The sequence below is a fragment of the Cajanus cajan genome, chromosome 10, assembly GCF_000230855.2.
Source record: "Cajanus cajan strain Asha chromosome 10, NIPB_CcT2T_4, whole genome shotgun sequence".
Classification (NCBI taxonomy): Eukaryota; Viridiplantae; Streptophyta; class Magnoliopsida; order Fabales; family Fabaceae; genus Cajanus; species Cajanus cajan.
In genome coordinates this window covers 39,742,216-39,762,305 of record NC_138526.1, presented here as the reverse complement: position 1 = coordinate 39,762,305, position 20,090 = coordinate 39,742,216, and the positions used below count along the sequence as shown (strand labels likewise).

General features: G+C 29.4%; 1 protein-coding gene across 2 annotated transcripts; it reads left to right on the top strand.

Annotated features, from left to right (window-relative positions):
- Positions 1-13,822: 13,822 nt before the first annotated feature.
- Positions 13,823-18,749, top strand: LOC109817178 (transcription factor bHLH123). 2 transcript variants are annotated; one of them, XM_020382392.3, is made up of 7 exons: positions 13,823-14,390; positions 14,758-15,373; positions 15,632-15,739; positions 15,870-15,935; positions 16,106-16,171; positions 16,277-16,327; positions 17,558-17,714. In XM_020382392.3, the coding sequence occupies exons 1-7, from the start codon at positions 14,104-14,106 to the stop codon at positions 17,579-17,581; spliced, it is 1,218 nt and encodes a 405-aa protein (XP_020237981.1). In that variant the 5' UTR covers positions 13,823-14,103; the 3' UTR covers positions 17,582-17,714. The 2 variants fall into 2 exon arrangements, with proteins under 2 accessions (XP_020237981.1, XP_020237977.1); XM_020382388.2 differs by having other exon boundaries at positions 13,826-14,390; positions 17,571-18,749.
- Positions 18,750-20,090: the final 1,341 nt, after the last annotated feature.

The following is a 20,090-nucleotide window of genomic DNA, read 5'->3' as shown; positions in this document are numbered from 1 at the left end:
CCAAAGTTGTTCTGGACGAACCCCCTTGCCATTCTCCGTCTGTGTTGAAGGTAAGTAGTTGGTTATGTTATTAGGGTTTACAATTTGATAGCCTTTAACTGTTCTGTTGCTAAGGTTTTTTTGACTCAAAGATTTGGTTTCTTTGCAGTTGTGTTAATGGGTTTCAATTTGAAACTTTATCATGGGGTCGTTTTGAGTTAGACTCCGTGATGCATTATGTTAGAGGCAGTGAGCCAGTGCATGTGAAGAATATGGATATGGATAGGTGGTCCTATTTTGAAGCCGTGAGAATTGTAAAAGAAGACTTGGCATATGGAGAACATTCTGTTAGGTTGTGGTGGAAATTTGGTCCTTCTGATTTCAAAGAGATTAATTGTGATAGTGTTGCATTAGACATGACAAACTTTGCAATTACTAACAATGTGGAAGTGGAAATGTTTGCAGTTTGTGATGGTGGCAATGAAGGTGTTGTTGGGGACAATTTCTGCAACAGTGATGATGACTCTGTGAGGGATGTTCGGTTGGATGATTCAGAGGAGGAGAGGGCTGTTGGATTAGATGATGAATTTGATATAGAAGTTCCTCAATTTGGTCGAGTCAAACGTACTCAGACCCCTCTTTCAGTTTCTTAACCCACGAGAGAGTTCTTCTTCTTCTTTTAGGGTTTTTCAATTTGTTCTCAGACCCCTCTTTCAGTTTCTTATTAAGTCTCAAACGTGGAGAATGAGGTGGCCATTGTGTGCTGACATTGCATATAACGTTGGGCGATAACGTGGCAGTCTGTTTGCCACGTCATCATTTAACAGAGAAAACTAACGTCAGGTACTAATTTAAAAAAAAATATTAGTCAGGTAATTTAAACAAAAAAAAAAATTAAAAGTAGTAATCTGAAAATCGACCTAATTCGAGGTAGTTTAAACATATTTAAGCCATAAAATCAAAATTTGCTAATATTTTAGGACTAAAAACAATTATTATAAATTTTTTAAAAAAATATTATTTTTTATAGAAACTAAAATTAAAATATATTTATTTTATAAGAATTAAAATCATATTTAAACCTAAAATTTATTAATATATAACAATAAACTCGTATTGATTTACACGTATGAGTTTTAATTTAAAATATATAAAGATGGATACATATGTTATATATGTGCTCAATTGTCACCATAAGCGCGTGTGTTTTTTCCTTCCAAATCTTTCAGCTGTTTACATTGAAAAAGCTGTTTTAAATTTAAATTAATTGTTAAGAAATATTACTTAAATTTAAAATTCAATAAATTTATTATATATATATATATATATATATATATAATTTTTAATTGAACAATAATGTAAAAAAATAAATAAATTACATCGCTATTTTTTATTACAAAAATTAATAATCTTATCCCGTAACAATAATTTATGACTCGATAAATTTTAGTTGTGTTTTGTCACTACAATATGTAATGATAAGGTGTTTTTAAAATTTTTAAATATTGTACTCATTATATACTTGTGATTTTTAGTAAAATGTCTCTTTCGAGAAAAATTAAGATGACCATTATTAAAGTGATTGTTACCATGTGTACTTTTGGACTCGAGTGTAACGACCCGCCTGGTCGTTACACAACAAACAACACAGCACCACACTGGATAGAGTATACATATATAAAAATAAAATATATACACATATGTCTAGTCTGGAGCTCAAAATCACTATACAAAATACATCAAATAGCTACACTAGGTAGCCAAAAACAACAGAAAACATCAATCATCAACTCCATCTGCTAGTTGCAGACCTGCCTCAACACACCAACCTATCCCTGCTCTGCTCCCATACATAGTATGATCATTGTAGTCAAAATCACATGGAAACAATAAGGGTAAGCTAGTGAAAAGAACTCAGCATATGTATATATAAATACAGAAATTATAAACAGCTACAACTTATCAGCACATCATTATGTTCAGCATACAACATATCACATATACAGCTCACATCATTTAGCATAAACAACATTAAACAAACAATGCATCGTCACGCATATTAGCTCGGAGATCTCCTACAACAGCTCAGTCTTACGGCCTACAACAGTTTATATCAGCATGCAGCACAACACAACATAGCAGCAATAACAACATACAACATACGACACAGATCAACTTTTTCAACAATACAACTTAACATCAAAATTCAGCTCAACAACATCTTACAGCACAGCACAATCATCACTCAGCTCAACAATATTCATCAATAATAGCTTAAATCAGCATATATCAACATATATCAGCATGTATCAGCATATATCAACATCTAAAGAAAGTACATGTCTGCGCCCGGTGCACTCATGGTTACGCCCGACATGGCCCAACCAGAGAGCTCAAAGTCACAAACACGCCCGGCGCAATTCAAATTGCGCCCAGCGCAAACGAAGGCAAAGACTATAAAGAGCCTCACGCGCTCGACGTGCCAAACCCGCGCTCAGTGCAGGGAAGGCAGAGACCTCCCTAAGGTCTCACGCCCGGCCCAATACTAATTGCGCCCGGCACCACCCCTGGCAGAGACTCCCAAGGAGTCTCCACGCCCGGCAAGACTTAGTCACGCCCGTCACCACACCAGAATCCCAAAATGCTAAGTCACTAACTGATATCATGCCCAGCTCAGTCCAACCACGCCCGGCGTGAGCTATCCAGGGGCTTCCATTCTTGAGCTCGCCCGGCGCACACAACCTTGCGCCCGGTGGGCTCGACCAATGGAGCCTTCTGATGGTCACGCGCCCGACGCCAAGAACTGTGCCCGGCGTGCCATCATGCAACAACTCTCCAAGTTCTAAAATTTCCATCAATACCTGCACAAACAACCAATCCAAGCACATGCAAACCACCCAAAGAACCCCATTTTCACCAAACAACTCAAAAACCCCAGCTTTACCCGCATGCAACCATCAAAACATGAAAAACCCAAGTTTTCACCAAAAACCCGAAAACACATTTTCTTCAAACACAACCACCAATCTTCAAGAAATCAACCAACAAGTGAGTTTCTAGCTCACTCCCAACAACCAGCACGAAATTCTAGCTTCCCTTACCTCGGTAGAGAAGATTCCGAGATCCGGGAAAAAAAGAAATGGATGAACAAGAAAAAGAAAAAAGCTCCGCACGGCTTCACGTTTAAGAGAATGCCCCTCCCAGTTGCTCACTGCTTCAGCTTAAGAGGAAAGGAAATTTAGGAACAAGAATTCAGGGGCTTTGAGAGAATAAGGAAAAGAGAGGAGAAGAGAAATGAGAAAAGAGAGAGAGAGGCTACGGGTCTTACATCGAGTATATATAGGAACGGTTTAATATTTATGTATACAACAAATGCGTTGACTTTACAAATAAAACACAATTTTATTCAAATTTGAAATTAAATATATCACTTTGTATTGAAACTTTAAATTTTCACTTCAATTTATCTAACAAGTGAATTTGATTTTTAGGAACACAATTAATATCACTTGAAATTAAGATTCAAATTAAGAACATTTAAAATTACAAAAGAAATACATTAAAATGTTAAAAACCCATATAATATTTCTGATGTATATATATATATATATATATATATATATATATATATATATATATATATATATTTTTTTTTTTTTTTTTTTTGAACAGCAAAAGAAGTAAAATATATATAATATTGGTACAAGGGGTACCATATCCCATGTACAAGATTTTGTGGCTATTAAGAATAGTACACTTTACCCTCTGTAAATTCCCAAATCAAATTAACCATACCTACCTTAGTCTAGGTAATTTACTAACCTTTGACCCTAAGTATATAACATACTTGGATCACGTGAGGCAAAACACAGCAAATATTGTCCAGCAAGCTCATGGTAGTTTTGCCACAACATGCTTCGTAGCAGAAGGTTGTGATCGGCGTGGCACTACGTGTGAAATCTTGTTAACTCGTGTCATTACCATAGATCATTTCACCATGACAACTACCATTATCCTTCGGCACTAACACTGAATGTTGGGTCTCACCATCAATTACCCAGGATGCCCTCAAAACCATCACCAGCCCTGCAATCTACCTCACATACATTGCTACAGATTATATCTAATGCCACCATTCCTAATCATCACCATCCGACCTGGCGTGTTACTCGTAGGCTCCTTATCCAAGTAAGCAGAGGCCTGTATTCAGCTGCCATTGAGTGAAGGAATAAGAAAATGAGTTGTTAAAAGCTGACAGCCAAGACCATGAGAACATTAGCACCTGTTGTCCCAGCTTATGACCATCGAATTGACCTTGTTCAAAGACACACTGATTTCTCATTTTCCATGTACACCAACACATTGCAGCCCACCACACCCACCATCTTTCTATTTGTTCTTTAGAGGATATTATGGAGGGTGGAGCCGAGAAATTACATTTCTAATTCAAGACAGGTAAAGTTTCTTAACACAACAAACACTTACAAACCTCATGTTACAGGGATTGATATTTTGAATAACTATTAACAATATCTTTAACAACTCTTTCGCTGCTTTAACTTTCAACCATTTTCCCTTCAAAAACTAAAAAAACTTTCAACCATTTAATTATAAGGTTTGTAATTCCACGCGTAAACTTTTGTGATGAAATATAAAAGTTGTTGCATTCATTATCGAGATATTGACTGGTATGTAGTAACATTTTTCATGGTTAGGTGATGGAGTACTTTCCAACGCACTAGATGAAGTTTAACGTTGCTTTATTTTGTAGATAGTTAATTAATTATTTTCCCCAAAGTTTCTCCAAGCATGCAAATGCAAGAATAAGCACACTTCTTTTTATGTATTATTTATTTATTGACAGTAAGATTGAAGCATAAGCATACTTGAATGCTATATATATACACACGCATTATATAGTTTCATGAATGAAATATGTTGAATTGTGTTCTTTCAATTTACTTTTAAGAATAGAGAGAAAATTAAGAAATCCATTATATTGGTTTCACACAGAAAATTAAATCAATGTGGAATATCATATCCTTAGAAATGAAACAAGAAATTGGTTATTTGACTTCCAAATTCCATTGACTACCACATGTTTTGTATATATAGGTATTGTCAAAATGATCCTGTGCTTGACCCAAAATATTCAACCCTTTGATGATCAAGAGACGACTTGAGTCATCACAAATGAATCACACTATACGTCAAGTAATTCTCACCAACAATTTTTTAACAACACCTGTGTTTGAAAATTAAACTTAGGTCTTGTCAGGAAAGTGCACGCCGTGCTGCTACTCAGAAGCTACACTCATGGAATTCGTGAATTGTAAGGTTACGTTTAATTGATCTCGTCAATTTTGTCAACCTCGTGAGAGGAAAAAAAATATATTATTTATTGTATAATTTAGAATGTTTTGTTGAAGATTTTTATAATCATTAAATACGTCTTTTTAAGGATATCATTAAATACTTTTAATAATAAGAAAGTATGAATGATTAAATTATCCTAAATTCACATGTCAAAGCTTTATTATTTTATTAACTATTGTGATGAGTCATGCCACTAGCTAGTGGAAAAATAATATATTACGACATGATATTGTATATGGTTGTTTAACAATCCATGTAATATATGCTATATTGAAAATTTTGAAAGTAATACCCATTATACTATATTGATTTTTGTTTAACCAATATAATATATCACTTTCTATTTTGAGTATTATTTAGCTGTAGAAAGTGATATACTAATTAAATCGGTTAAATTAACAACAAACGAACGTAGTGTATCAAATTAAAATAAAAATATTACATCAAAAACTTTTCTTCCTCGTGCTCCAATTTCCCTCTAATCCTGGCCTCTCATTAAATTAAAATGTGTTGTTATTTTTATTTATTGATAATAATTAAGAAAGAAGAACATGTTGTGATGCCACACATGAGAACAAAACCCTTCCGTGGCCACGTAGGCGAAGGTGATGACAAGGTTGATAGAATTTCATTGCTATGGGTGAAATCCTGGCAGGGAATTGGTCTTCAAAACAAGTATAGTTTTTGAGCTAGTAAAAGGATTTGCTAAGTGGAATAATCCTAGCAAATTGAGGTCTTCCAAACAAGCTTCATTCGCTTAGCGAGTATCAATCTCGTTGAGTGCATCTCGGGTTTGAAGAGTTGCATTTGAGTTACCAAAATTATCCTGGATCAACATTCTAGAATGCAACCAATGGTATAATACCAAATGATATCATCATGATTGAATCAATTTCACAACCTAAAGATCATGAGTATATCAACGTACCTTGATCAATATCAATAATTAATAGAAATTCACAATTCAATAAAATCATAATTAGGATTTTTTCTTATTACAAGAGAGAATCAAAAGAAAAACTAACAAGAAAAGAAGAAAAATTGTCTAGGAAATGAAACTTCCTACTCATCAGCCTTTAAGAGCCTCAATTAGATTACCAGGAAGTTCTAAAAAATCACCAAATTAGATCCACGTAAATCATAATTAAGATAGTCTAACAATGTACATCAATCAACATCAAGAATTAATAAAACTTCACAATTCAATAAATCATAATTAAAATAATCACCAATTCAATTAATCAACACAATTAGTAGCAAGAATTAAAAAGTTAAAATTTTATTAGTTCACTTTATATCATTAAGAGTTATACATTTAGTCCTCGATGAAGATTTGAGATTAATTTTCTATCAAAAATCACTTTACACAATCAAAGATACCTAATTTGATGAACATTGGGATCCTTCAACCAATTTCTATAACCTTCAAAGATATCTCAACTCTAGGTCGCTTGAGAATTTACTTCCAAACTATATATATATATATAAAATAGATAAGAAACTTGCAATATAGCAAACCTTAATGCTTTGAAAACAATTCTTAAAAAATATTCACAAAATCAATGAAAGCTCATGAATGAGTCCAAATTTTGGGCATGGTAACAAACACTGTGAAACCAATATTTTCACATCCAAAGTAACGAAGATTGGTCCCGGAACCAAATGAGTTTTGAAGTTAAACAAATAAAGCCATTTAACCCAAACTCATGTAATTGATTATCGTATAAGGTAATCGGTTACTTTAAGCAACCATCTCTCTGCTGATCAATTATCAATAACATAATTAACTACTCAAATTATATATTAGTGGATTTGATACATAAATAAAAGACGAGTGACTCCCTCTTTTAATGATCTTGGATAGGTGGGGTTTGAATTTTTTTCAATACACCCCTCACCTCTAACATTATTGAACCTAATACGTAGATCAATAATGAATAACTTTTTTTAAAATAGAACTAGATAATCTTAGTACTACCTTAGAATAGTAAGTTTGAATCTAATTCAATCCTATAAAATTGAATTGTAAGATAAAAGTTATCTTTTCACTTATACTCTTTAATAATTGTCTTATCTTTACTCAATATGAGATTTGAATTTTTTCCAATACTCTAATCGATACGTATAAAAAAATATTTATTAGAAAACGTCAAGCCCTTAAATATTTCTCAATATATTGAAATTTTAGTCCTTAATTATTGACTAAAAAATACCTTTAATTACTAAAAAAAAATAAAATGAATAATCCATTACACAACATTACTTTTAGATATTAAATAGATATTACTCAAAATTAAAAATTGTTAACAAATAATTTCAAGACTTGTATTTCTTAACTAAAAATTTTAGTTTTGATTTGCAGCTTAAACATTAAATTGTAACTAAAAATTAGAGTTCTATTTGAATATGGGTTGATCAACATATTTAAACTTTTAATATAGAATAAATTTTAAATAAGCTAATAGGGTCAACAAAATTTATATAAAAGATAAACTGGAAATTTTTAAAAAAAGATATAACAAACTAACGAGTTTGGCTTGGGTCGCGAGTTAAGTTTCGTACTACAAATATATTTAATATTTTAAAATTTTTGTAATATGTCTTTTACGTAGTGCCTGTTATTTTCTAGTTTTATGTTTTCTTTTTTATTCTTCTTTTGGTTATTCCCTGTATTTTGAGTTCCTTACTAGCATAATTTAAAGTTTTTTTTTTTTGCTTATGCATTTTTTCTTCTTCTGGATTGTGATTTTTTTGGTAAAGCTAATCTTTAAGCATTTCAATCAAATTTTTGTAGACCTTGACTCAAATTTTTTATAAAGTATCGAGTTTAAGTTGTGTAAGTAAAAAAATGGTTAAAAAGGAACCTTAATAACATACATTAACATAGAAATATTCAGTAAATATTTCAAACTTATAACATGATTAAAAAAAAACTACCTTATGTATTTATGTAATTTAGTTCTTCACTAGTTTCCTCGCTCGTTTTTTTTTTTTTCCTATTACATTTAGTCATATATTATAGTATTCTGTCAATCTTACTTGTAAGTGATATATTGCTTTGTTGAGGGCATATTATTCTACAAGATTACCGTAAAACCTAAAGACTCATGACTTTTTTGTGCTGACGGTCAACGCTTATAGCCTTATACTTTGAAACAATTTTTCATTATAAAAGTATTATATTATATATGTATTTCATCATCATCATCATCCTCTTATTATTATTATTATTATTATTATTATTATTATTATTATTATTACCCTCTCGACAAATTATCCCAGTAACATCAAGCAATAACACAAGACGTAAGCAGCATCCTCAAGCTCTCACTTGTTCATTGATCGTTTGAAATGCCCTTATTTTCTTTTATGTAAGGATTTTCAGCTGATTTAGGTTAGGTCAACACGTATATGTACTGACCTTAATGCATATTACACTGTTACATAGGTTAAATTTTAAAAAAGGACATGTTAGACTTAGAAAATATCTTTATCAAGTAATAAGTCGTGCTTAAACATGTTCTTTGCATTAGGAAAACAAGCCAAACCTGTTTTAAAAAGCATGATGAAGCTGACCTGTTTTCATGATTACCGGGTGTTCAATTAGGTCATCATGTAACAAACTTTATAGGTCAATGTATTTTTTCTTTTTAATGGTGAAAATTAGGCTTGTGAAGAAGAAAAAAAAGAGTTGACTAATTTTAAGATTAAAGACACAAGCCTAATTATAAATGACGCGGTGCTGATTCATTAGAAAAATTACATTGAAGACTTCTTTTATATAATTTTATTAACATAAACCTTATTAATTTGGCCAACTTTAATCTCATTTAATTAGATTAACAGAATTTATTTTTTTTTTACGCAAGCATTATTTCTAGCCTATAAATTACAAAATTTAGAAAGTGTGTTTTACTCATTTATTTGGTAGAAAATGATACGGTAATTAACCATATCTTTAACACTTCTTCCAACATTTTTTTTTATTATTGGCTGAAATTTCTTAGAAATAAAATTTTTTGTTGGTCTAACACCTCATTTAATAAGTTTCTCTTATGATTTAATGATAGGACTTTCAAAATTTGTGATTTTTAATAAATCATAGAAAGAGTATTAGTAAAAAAGTGTTAAGAGAATGTCTCTTACATTAATTTTTCTGAATGTGAAATATAAATATGTTTAAATGTCAACTTGACTCAACTCAACCCGACACCAAAAAAAAAAAAAAAAAAGTGTTTGATTGGGTCCGTTTTAAGAATAAGTTTAAAAATCCAACCATCATAAAGTTAATTTGATTGATCTTCCAATTTTTTATTTATAAAGAAAAAGTTATGTCCAATAAAATAGGTAGTCAAATTCTACTTAAAACCTATCAAATTCTACTTACAGAGAGAGAATCAAATAATAAATAACATGAAACTCATAATACTTTGCAAAATATTAGGTTTAAAAAAATAATATTTAACTACACTATATGTAAAAATATTATAAAAAAAACCAACTTAATGGGTTAATTTAATCCAATACGTCCTTTTAATTAATAAGGTTGGTAGGTTATGTAAATTAAAAGAGTTAAATCACTCAACTCAACCTGTTTTAACAGATTAAATAGATCGACTCGTTAAATTCAATCCATTTCTTCATTTCTAAAACATTAATAAAATCCTAATAAATCAAGTCTCTGTATTTTAGTATCATTTAAATTACAAAGAAAAAATATATAATTATCTTGTACAAATTTTTCTGATCTATACTACAAATATTATTTTACTATAGACAGTTCTATTTGAGTCAAAAATATCTTGTTCAATTTGAATTATCTATTAGGCTACTTCAACATATTTTTGGACTGCTAAACTTACTTTTTCATCATGTTTGATTGTTTTTAGAAGGCACTTTTTCACCAGCATTTCATCCAAAACTGAGTTTGAATTAGAAGTAACATATGGATTGCTTTGTAAATTTTTCGCTGATAGTATTTAATTCAACATCAAGATGAATTAAAAGTATGTTTAATTAGTATTATTCAAACAAATTTCATTTTATCAACATACTTTTTAACAAAAAAATATCCAAACGTAAATTACTTTAGAGTAAACTCATATCTTTTTTTATATCAAGCTTGAGTTTACAACAAACTTTTGATTAAAATTTATATTTTAATCCAAACATTTACTTATATTTGTTTTGTTCAGTGTTAAAGATACAATCCACATCAAAACTAACAAGATATGCAAAAATAAAAATTATTTATTTATCTTAACTTTGATGAAGTTTAACATGATGAAACATATACTATGAGTTTATTTAGATAAATTTATCAGAAAAAAATTATAAGAGAAAAATAATAAAGAAAAAAATTAAATACGTTTATCTTAAATTAAAATTAGCTTTTGTATAAGTTAAAAATACATTTTTTAAGTTTATATGAGAACATTTCTACATATTAGTTTATGTTTAAGTTAAGAATTTTTAATTTTTTTCTTTCTATTTTTTTTACAAATATTTATGAAAAAATTTATCCAAATAGACTTTATATATAAAAATATATAGATTTGACATTGAAATTGCATTGAAATGTGGGAAAGAAGAATGTTAGCAAGCTCTCTTTCTAACACTTTTTTTTATTGGTATAAAAAATACATTTTTATTGATTGAAATTTATTATAAATAATAAATTTTGTATGTCTTTCATCTCACATTTAACCAATTTCTCTATTAATTTAGTGGTAAGATCTACTAAAATTTATATCTTTTGATCAATAATAAAGAAAGTACTAGCAAAACAAATTTGTTAGAGAAAGTAACATTGACAATTTTCTTAATTATTCTCAATAATCTATTATATATAATATTTTACTCCATTTCTATTCCCATGTGAAGACTGAGAATGTTTATATTACATTAGAATAGAAATTATTTTCTAACACAACTTTCATATAACTTTTTTACTTTCCTCTTATTCTATTGATTTATTTATCAAATATTTTTATTTTTGAATTAAAATTAATTTAAAATATTTTAAAACAATAAATTTACCAAATATATATCTTTAATGAGAAAAATATTTCTAATAATAATACTCTTATTTTCAAAAACAATTAAATCCTATCACAAGGCATCGTTTATGTATATGTGATTACTGTTATCGAAATGCATAACAAATATGCTACTAAGGAGGAAAAAACAAAAGAAGAAAAGTAGGCTGGCATTGCAGGAAATAATCATTGGCAAGAGCGTCCTCACCTTTTTCTTTTTAGTTTCTTTTGTTTGGCATTGCAATTTTATTTTGCCAGAAGAAGTAAAGAACATAGCTCATCACACTTTCAAATAGCTATTTATCTACCTTTTGTTTTGGTTATATATTATACGCTCACGAATAAAAAGATAGAGTAAATTTTGCACGTATAGTCTTTGAAAATTATATGCATTATTATTATTATTATTATTATTATTGTTTTCATTTTAGTCAGTGAAAGTTTTGTCTTTATTTTTTAAAAAATTTAATTCATCTCAGGTTATTTCTTTTAAGACTTTTCATATTTCCATTTAATTTAGTCCTCTATAAAACGTGATTATTATAATTTAAAAATATGGTAATTTTTTTTTACATATAAATTAATAGTTGTTTCTTTTACAAATCTATCGTGACAATATGTATAAATTTGGAGAACTGGTTTGACAAAAAGTTAACAACACGATGATAGATAAAGTACAATGAATAGAATCCATAGGAAAAAAAAAAAGGTACCCTTACTCAGCAAAAATAGTTAAAGAAAGCAAGGCTTCTATAGAATCCTAGAAGAGGCAACCTGGGATGAGCCAGGCCAGTCCAATAATACATGCTCTTTTTTCAATTGTTTGCAAAAGAAAAGTATTAGCTATTTCGAACTTTTAATATGAAAGAAAAAAGATAAACAATGAAACATTTTTTTTTTGGACAAAAGTAATTTGTTTTAGTTCTTTTACAAATATTCCTTGGACAATATTTAAGTAAAAAAATTCACAATATATTAGTGAGATTAAGTCACCTCTTTCAGTGGGGACCTTTTCTACACAAAGCTCGCCTTTCTAAAGAAAATTTAGAAATGTACACATTTACATATCGGATTTTTATGTTTTTCATATTGTATAAATAATTGTGTTTATATCATTGACTGGTTTTATTTAATTATTGTTTACTCTTTTATCATGTCTATTATTTTGTATTTTAATCATTTTTCAGCAGTTATAAAAATATATGACATTAATTATTGCTAATTTTAACCAATTAAAAAAATTATGATAAAACAAGTATTTAATATACTTTATGTTTTATATAATAAATATTTTTCTCAAAAAAAATTTCCTTCAGTTTTCATTACTTAAAATACATGTTATTGAACTAAGCATAAATAAATTTATATCCTTTAAACAATTTCTTGAGTTCAATTTTGTGAAAGAAAAATATATATAGTTGGAAAGGAAATATATCCTAATAAATTTGTCTAGTCAAATTTTTTTTATAAAAATTTGTAGATATTTAGTATTCATAACATGATAATTGAAATTTTCTTTAGCTCTAAGTTAATGTAAATAAAATTGTTTTATCATATTAATTTAAGATTGAATTTTTAATTAATGCCAAAATTTAAAATTTGAAACAAAAGTTTATTAAAAGGAAACTTTTTTTTTTCCAACTTCCAAGGGAATATTTAAGGTTGAGATTAGGGGGTGTCAACAAAGTAGAACGAGTACAAATAATTATCTCTCGTTATTTGTTTTGTTGGATAAATGTCTTTCTCGTACTTATTCTCATTGTAGGTATTTGTTAAGTGTGTACTCAGTATTTTTTTAATATTTATGAATATTTATAGATATTCATATATTTATTTTAGAAAATATTTTTTAAAAATATTTTAATGATAATTTCTATTTATTTAATAATTATTTTATAAATAATAATTTAAAAATCAAAACTTAAATTAATCAAATATTATACATAATTTTATTAATCAAGATTATTTAATTTAAAATTAAATTTAATTATTAAAATATTTTATTTATATAAATTTAAACAAATTTAATATATGATAATATAATTGAATATTAATGATTAGTTGTGAATAGACATTTATAATATTTATTTTTAATTATAATAAATTTTATCTACAAATATTCGTGATACAGATTTTGTTTACATTCCTAGTTGAGATCATACATAGAACTCCCATTTTTTTTATATATATATTATTAACCTTTAAAGGTTCTGTCATTTTCACCAAAATTTCAATTTTGTTGAAAATTTAGACTATGGAGACAGGCAACAACTGGAAAAATAGAAATTGAAAAGAACTGTTGTAAAATATTATAATAATAATAATAACATAAAGGAATAAGCCAAATTCGATTTGAAAAAACTGAACCTTTAATTAAATTCCCGTGTCTTATCAATGACCCTTTGAATTATCAAAGTGTCAACCATAATCCGGTTAGTCGGTTACTCTTCTCATTCATTGATTCATTCATCAATCGTCTTTCTCTCTTCAGCTGCCAATATAAATACTGAGAAGTAGCGAATCGTTTTCCATTCATTTTACTCAAACTCAACACTCACAACACAAATACAAAGATATTTTCACAATTCATATAGCTTAGTGATGCAACCACATATATATATATAGTTTAGTTTCTATTTCTTTACATACACATATTTTGATAATTCATAGATAGTGGAGGCTGAAGCAACATTTGTTGGATTCATCAAGCATGGGAGATGATGAGTTTCAGGCAAGTGGGAATTGGTGGGACACAGCAAGAAACGTGAGCGGGGCATCACAGTCATCTTCCTCTCCCATCACCAACTTTGGTTGGCAACCTTCAGATATGGCTGCCATGAAGCCAAGGTCTTCCATGGATTCTTCTTCTGTGGTTTTCCATGAATCACAGAATAAGCTTCGGCCACCAGATTCTGCCACTTCCACTGACCCCAACTTGCACATGATGGCTCTAGGCCTTTCATCCCAAGCCATGGATTGGAATCAAGCATCTTTGTTGTAAGTGCATGCAATTTGTGTCAAGTCAAACACATAATCAAACTACCCACAATTTTTTTTTATAAATTTTATCTCTTTATTTTTGTGTGATAACACTAGTAAATAATATTTATAACAAGAACATGTTTTTTAACCGAGTCTAACAACGTTTTGTGATCCACATAGCCGACGATCTGATATGATAATATGATCTTTAACCGAGTTAAATAACGTTGTGTGATCCATGTAACCCACTATCTGATGAGAAAAAAGTTTTTGTTGTTATTATTATTATTATTATTATTATTTTTAGATAATAGAATAGAGTAAATATTTGATCAATCTTCATGGGAATTAGATTGTGTGACTTTTTATTTGATGGTGATAGGCGAGGAGATCAAAAGGGTCCCGAGAACAGTTTCAGGTCGATGTTGCAAGAGAATTTGGGCTCATCAAGAGCCAATTTTCAGCAAGAAACTGGGATGGGGTTGTCTCAACAAGTTCAATGGAGGTCAGAGAAGATGTTTTCTGTAGAGTCATCAAGCAATGAGTTCAAGCAGGTGAATAGGGGTTTCTCTTTGGATCAAAGCCAGTTTAGTCCTCAATATAGCTCTGGTGACAGCACAGTGACAAGCCAAGGGTTACCCTCTTCTAATTTTCAGATGGATTCCTCAGCCTTATATGGGAACCCTTCAATGTTGCAAGGACTATTGGAACCTGACAATAATAACCAACCTCATCAACAACAACCTTCTATGAGTTTTCCATACCCAACAAGCTATGGATTAAACTCTAATGAGTTGGTCCCTTCTTGGTCCAAAGTTCCTCAATTCTTGAGAGCTTCACCTCCAAAACAACCACTTAATAACCAGTTGCATTTCACTAACAACGCACCCTTTTGGAATGCTTCTGAGCCTGCAAACATCAAAGATGTTCGATCTAATAGTTCCTTCCCCTCCTTGCAACCCCCCTTCTCCACTCCATATTTTGAAGTACAATCAAAGGTACTACTATCATAGTTTATAACTCATATATTATATGTATACAAAATAGTAAAAATGCATTCATAAATGTGTACATATAACTTCTCATTATTGATTATATAGAATTTATTTGAATACAAATTTAGAAGAGATTTTAAAAGTTTTTTTATTAAAAATAAAAAAAAATATTTTAAACTCCTCAACAGATTCGCATATTAAAGTTAAATTGAAGCACTGTATTTGATAATTAAATCATATGGGAATGGTTTTAATTTGCAGAATATATCTGAAGTTAGGGATTCGGGTACTGTGGTAAAGAAAAGTGGGAATGAGCCAGCACCCAAAAGGACCCGTAACGAAACACCATCTCCTTTGCCAGCTTTTAAGGTACAATAAGTGCAACTAACCTTTTAACAAGAAGGGAAAGCTTTAAACTTTTTATCTTTATCTTTATTTCCTTTCCTTTGAATCTATAAACATAAATATGAACCTGTAATTCTACTTTCTTGCCTCTTAGGTGAGAAAAGAAAAGATGGGGGACAGAATCACTGCACTCCAACAATTGGTGTCGCCTTTCGGAAAGGTGGGCTTTCAATAAAATTATCTACACCCTATTAAGTGAATAATGATCATTTCCTTTGTGAATTTATGTTATGTAATAAGTGGGGATAAGAAAAATTTAAACGATCATAGCAGTTTTGATAATGCTGGTTAATTAAATTGATATAAGATTAAAAATATATTGTGTGTCAGACTGATACAGCCTCAGTGCTCTCTGAAGCCATCGAATACATCAAACTCCTCCACGAACAGGTCACTGTAAGTCCCATTACCCATTCCGATATGCTTCATAAAAATGAATAAAATAATGGCAAAATTTTCATCTTATGGATATTTTTTTTTTCGTTTTTTTTTCTTCTACAGACTTTCAGTACTCCGTATATGAAAAGTGGAGCTCCAATACAGACTCAACAGGTACCATACGTACATAAAGATACTGTAATTGAATCTGTTATTTCTTTCTTTGATTCTGTAATCGAATAATGGAAGTGTTTAACGGAGAGCTTTACTCTTTTAGATGACAATACTCCTTTTTTTTTTTTTTTTTTTTTTTTTTTTTCCTTTTTTACTTTATTCCTTTATAACAGTGGTTTAAAGTTATTATATATAAATTAAGAAATATAATAATTTTTTTATAAAATAATTTTAATACTTTTTATAATACTCTCTTTCATTTTTTTTATAATAAATACATATTAGTTGCGAATAAATTAATAAAAAATTTAGGAGAAATATAAAAATATGATTAATAATAATAATCAATATTGTCTTAAAATTTGAAAATAATAAATAAATAAAAATAAAATTTTACTGAAAATCTAACCAATAAAAAAGAGTGGAAATAGTACCTTTTTTTCACTACTTTTTGTTAGCATTCTGATTTTTTTTTCCACATCAGTTACAGTTATTCTTTTTCCCACTTTATTACATAATTCTTATATCATTCATTAGCAGCAAATAAATGTTAGCATTAAGAATTTCTTAAATTATTTGTAGAAATATTATTGGTTTATACTAAAAATATGAAATAATATACCAAATATTTAATGTATCAATAATATTACATTTTTATATGCTAATAAAATTATCTCGTAGTATGTTGTTTCGTATTGTCAATCGAATAATTATAAACATACATCTAGTTTCCCTCATATCTCATATTCTTCTCATTATTTTAACAGGCCATTTATTCTTTATTCTTTTTTTCTTCTTAATTATCTATTTTCTTGCTATTTCTCTCTTGCATTTTCCATGACAATCTACTATATTTATACTACTAATTTAATTTTGTTTCATTAAATAAAAAATATATCGAAGGAAACTAGCTAATCTTTGATCCTGTTTGAGTGAGAGTAACTTTAATTCTGCGGAAACTAGCTAATCTAGTGTTGAATCATTAGTATATGATTTTTTTTACAATGCACTCATTCTAAAATAATCTTTATCTCTCACTCATATTCAAATGATGTATGATTTGATATATATGTTACAAAGAGTTTTAAAGAAAAAATAATGTGAATCAAAACGCTATTCTCATTGGAAGGAAAAGGAAAGAGATAGGAAAGGGAGTAAGGCTCAGATTTGATTCTCAAGCACTGATGCGGATAACTTTTTCCAATTTTAGTGAGTTATAATGCTTTTTAGCTTTTTGATGCAGAATTCTGGTAAATCTAAGGAAGCTGAGGGTCCAAAGCAGGATCTTAGAAGCCGAGGGCTGTGCTTGGTGCCGGTTTCGAGTACATTTCCAGTTACTCATGAAACCACATTTGATTTTTGGACACCAACACCAACATACGGAGGAACTTCAAGATAACAATGATTATCACAATAAGGGTAAAATGCATTTTAGATCTTTCAATTTTTTTATAATTCTTATATTTTAAAAAATGATGATTTTTGTTTTCATATTTTGATAATTAGTGAATTTTGTCCTCTTCATAAATTTACAATTTTAGGACAAGGACCAAATTCACCTATTATCAAAATATGAGAACCAAATTTTAATGAAAAATTGAAGGATCTAAAACATATTTTAGCCTAACAATAATAATGGATTGATGGAGAATTTGAGCACGGAAGCAATACCGGTGCAAGTAGCTAGCTAGGGCATGCATGTACCTTATCACACACCTGGCCAAGTTGGGAATGATATGATGAAAGAAAAGAGAAACAAAGAAAGAGGACAAGGAAGGCCACATAAATATGTAAAGGTAGTTAGTTCTGCTGGGATGTGGAAAAGATGTATAAAAAAGAGATGGGAAAAAATGTGTTTGAAAGAGAAAGAAAGGGAAATGACCCTTCAAAAGATAGCCATTGTTGGACCAACTACATTCAGAATTATGCAGGGTTTGGGCAACATTGGGACCATTGGGGGGAGAATAATAAGTTGTTGTAATAATTGAAGAATTATGCTTAGAATAGTGGGATTAATTAATTAGTCATGAGAACAAAATTGCTGAATATAGAGAAAGTTCTTATTTGTTAGACTAAACAAGAGGGAAAAATTGTTGTTAGCAGAAGATAAAGAAGCTTTATTAATTTCTTGTTGCTATATTGTGAATAGAGCTGGCACTACGTACCTTTAACTCAAGAGAAAAGGAATTTAATTTAAGAGAATCATTGGAGTATAGAATAGAAGAGTAGTGAGTGAAGGGATGCGTCATTTGATTGGAATCCTCACTTTTTATTTGTTTATGTCTTTGGAATAAGTAAGTGGAAGTCAGAAGGTGGCCCACACACTCCCTTTAGGGTTTTCATAAATTTTCAAATCAAATGTTTATTTATCAGAAAGATATATTAATTACAAAGATATTAATATTTTGGAGATGCTTTTTCACATGCTTTTGTGCTTTATACCGAATGGCCACATAGATGGCCCTCCATTGGAAGTATGTGTAGAAAGAAGAGGAAAATCATAAATATTTATATCCTCTGCGGACTTCTGGATTAGGACATATAAGGTCCTCATTTTAAAAATGCACTATGAGCCTGTCATTGTCTATTTTTACTTTCTAAAAAATATCAAGAAGACCCCGCAAGAATTCAAAGTAACGTACATATAAATGAATATATATGTACCTTAGGTTTAAAGATATAGGACAATTTTTGCTTATAATAGCCACTAAAGGTTAATTTATTAGAAAGTGTAAATTCTGTCCATTGTTCAGACATAATCTATAAATTTTATTTGTACACACATCTTAAGTACGTTTTAAGGTTTAAAATTAATTTTATTAATATCAATTATATCTAATTTTAAAAAATGGGCACTTAGTTTAGCTAATCTATTTGTATGAGCCAGTGCACATTTTTACCAACCCTAAACCCTAAACAGTTAGAAGAGAATAAGATACCATTGTTTTTGCCTTAAAATTTAAAACATACATGATTGTTATATCTTTAACCACAGCAACTTTTGTTAGGGCTTTGAAGCTATTGGGCAGAGAGTATTTCAAACGATTTTGTTTTGGTACTCCAGGTGGATGGTGCCCTTCTGATTAGAAGTACTTTACTAAATCTCTCTTTCTACCTTCTCTTGCAAGATCTAATTATATACTAATGCAAAGATGGGGCATCTAAGCATTTTAATCATTATCATGTTAACTAAGCTAGACTGTCACGGGGCTCCCAATTATTATACTAGCCTAATAATTACTTTCTAAAAAATTGTCTTCATTGAGAATTTGTCATGTGTGATTGATTTGCTTCTTTCTTTTTGTTCTCTCAGCAAACTAGTTTATTTATTTAACTTTAAAGTAAATAAATTTGTGGATATATATCATGGATTAGAGTGAAACCGGTAGTAAAAACCATACTCATGTGCCATGATTTTTATACTTCTCAGCTAGCAGCTGAGTGGGGTAATATTTTGATAACATTTAGGTGTTACGTAAATATATATGGTTGAATTTTTTTTTTTAATTAAAGTTAATAGGTGTCGTATATTATCTCCATGACTTTTATTAACTTGTAATGTGATAATTAACTTCATCTTAGTAACTCAAATTGGTGTCACGATAAACTATATTATATTATACCTACTAATGTTTCTATTGTCAATTAGGTGTTATTTTAGCAAAATGGTTTTTTGTTTCAAATTATCTATCATTTAATTAATAATACTAAAAAGTCATTATTTCCCCCCAAATCTATCCTTTTCTTTTCAAAACATGTTTTG

What these genes read in the sequence shown, in the direction of transcription:
- LOC109817178 (XM_020382388.2), top strand. Translation starts at nt 14,104, where the DNA reads ATGGGAGATGATGAGTTTCAGGCAAGTGGGAATTGGTGGGACACAGCA. An exon ending in TGGAATCAAGCATCTTTGTT is followed by an intron (nt 14,391 to 14,757) that starts GTAAGTGCATGC and finishes TGATGGTGATAG; the next exon opens with GCGAGGAGATCAAAAGGGTC. An exon ending in CTCCAATACAGACTCAACAG is followed by an intron (nt 16,328 to 17,570) that starts GTACCATACGTA and finishes TTTTTGATGCAG; the next exon opens with AATTCTGGTAAATCTAAGGA.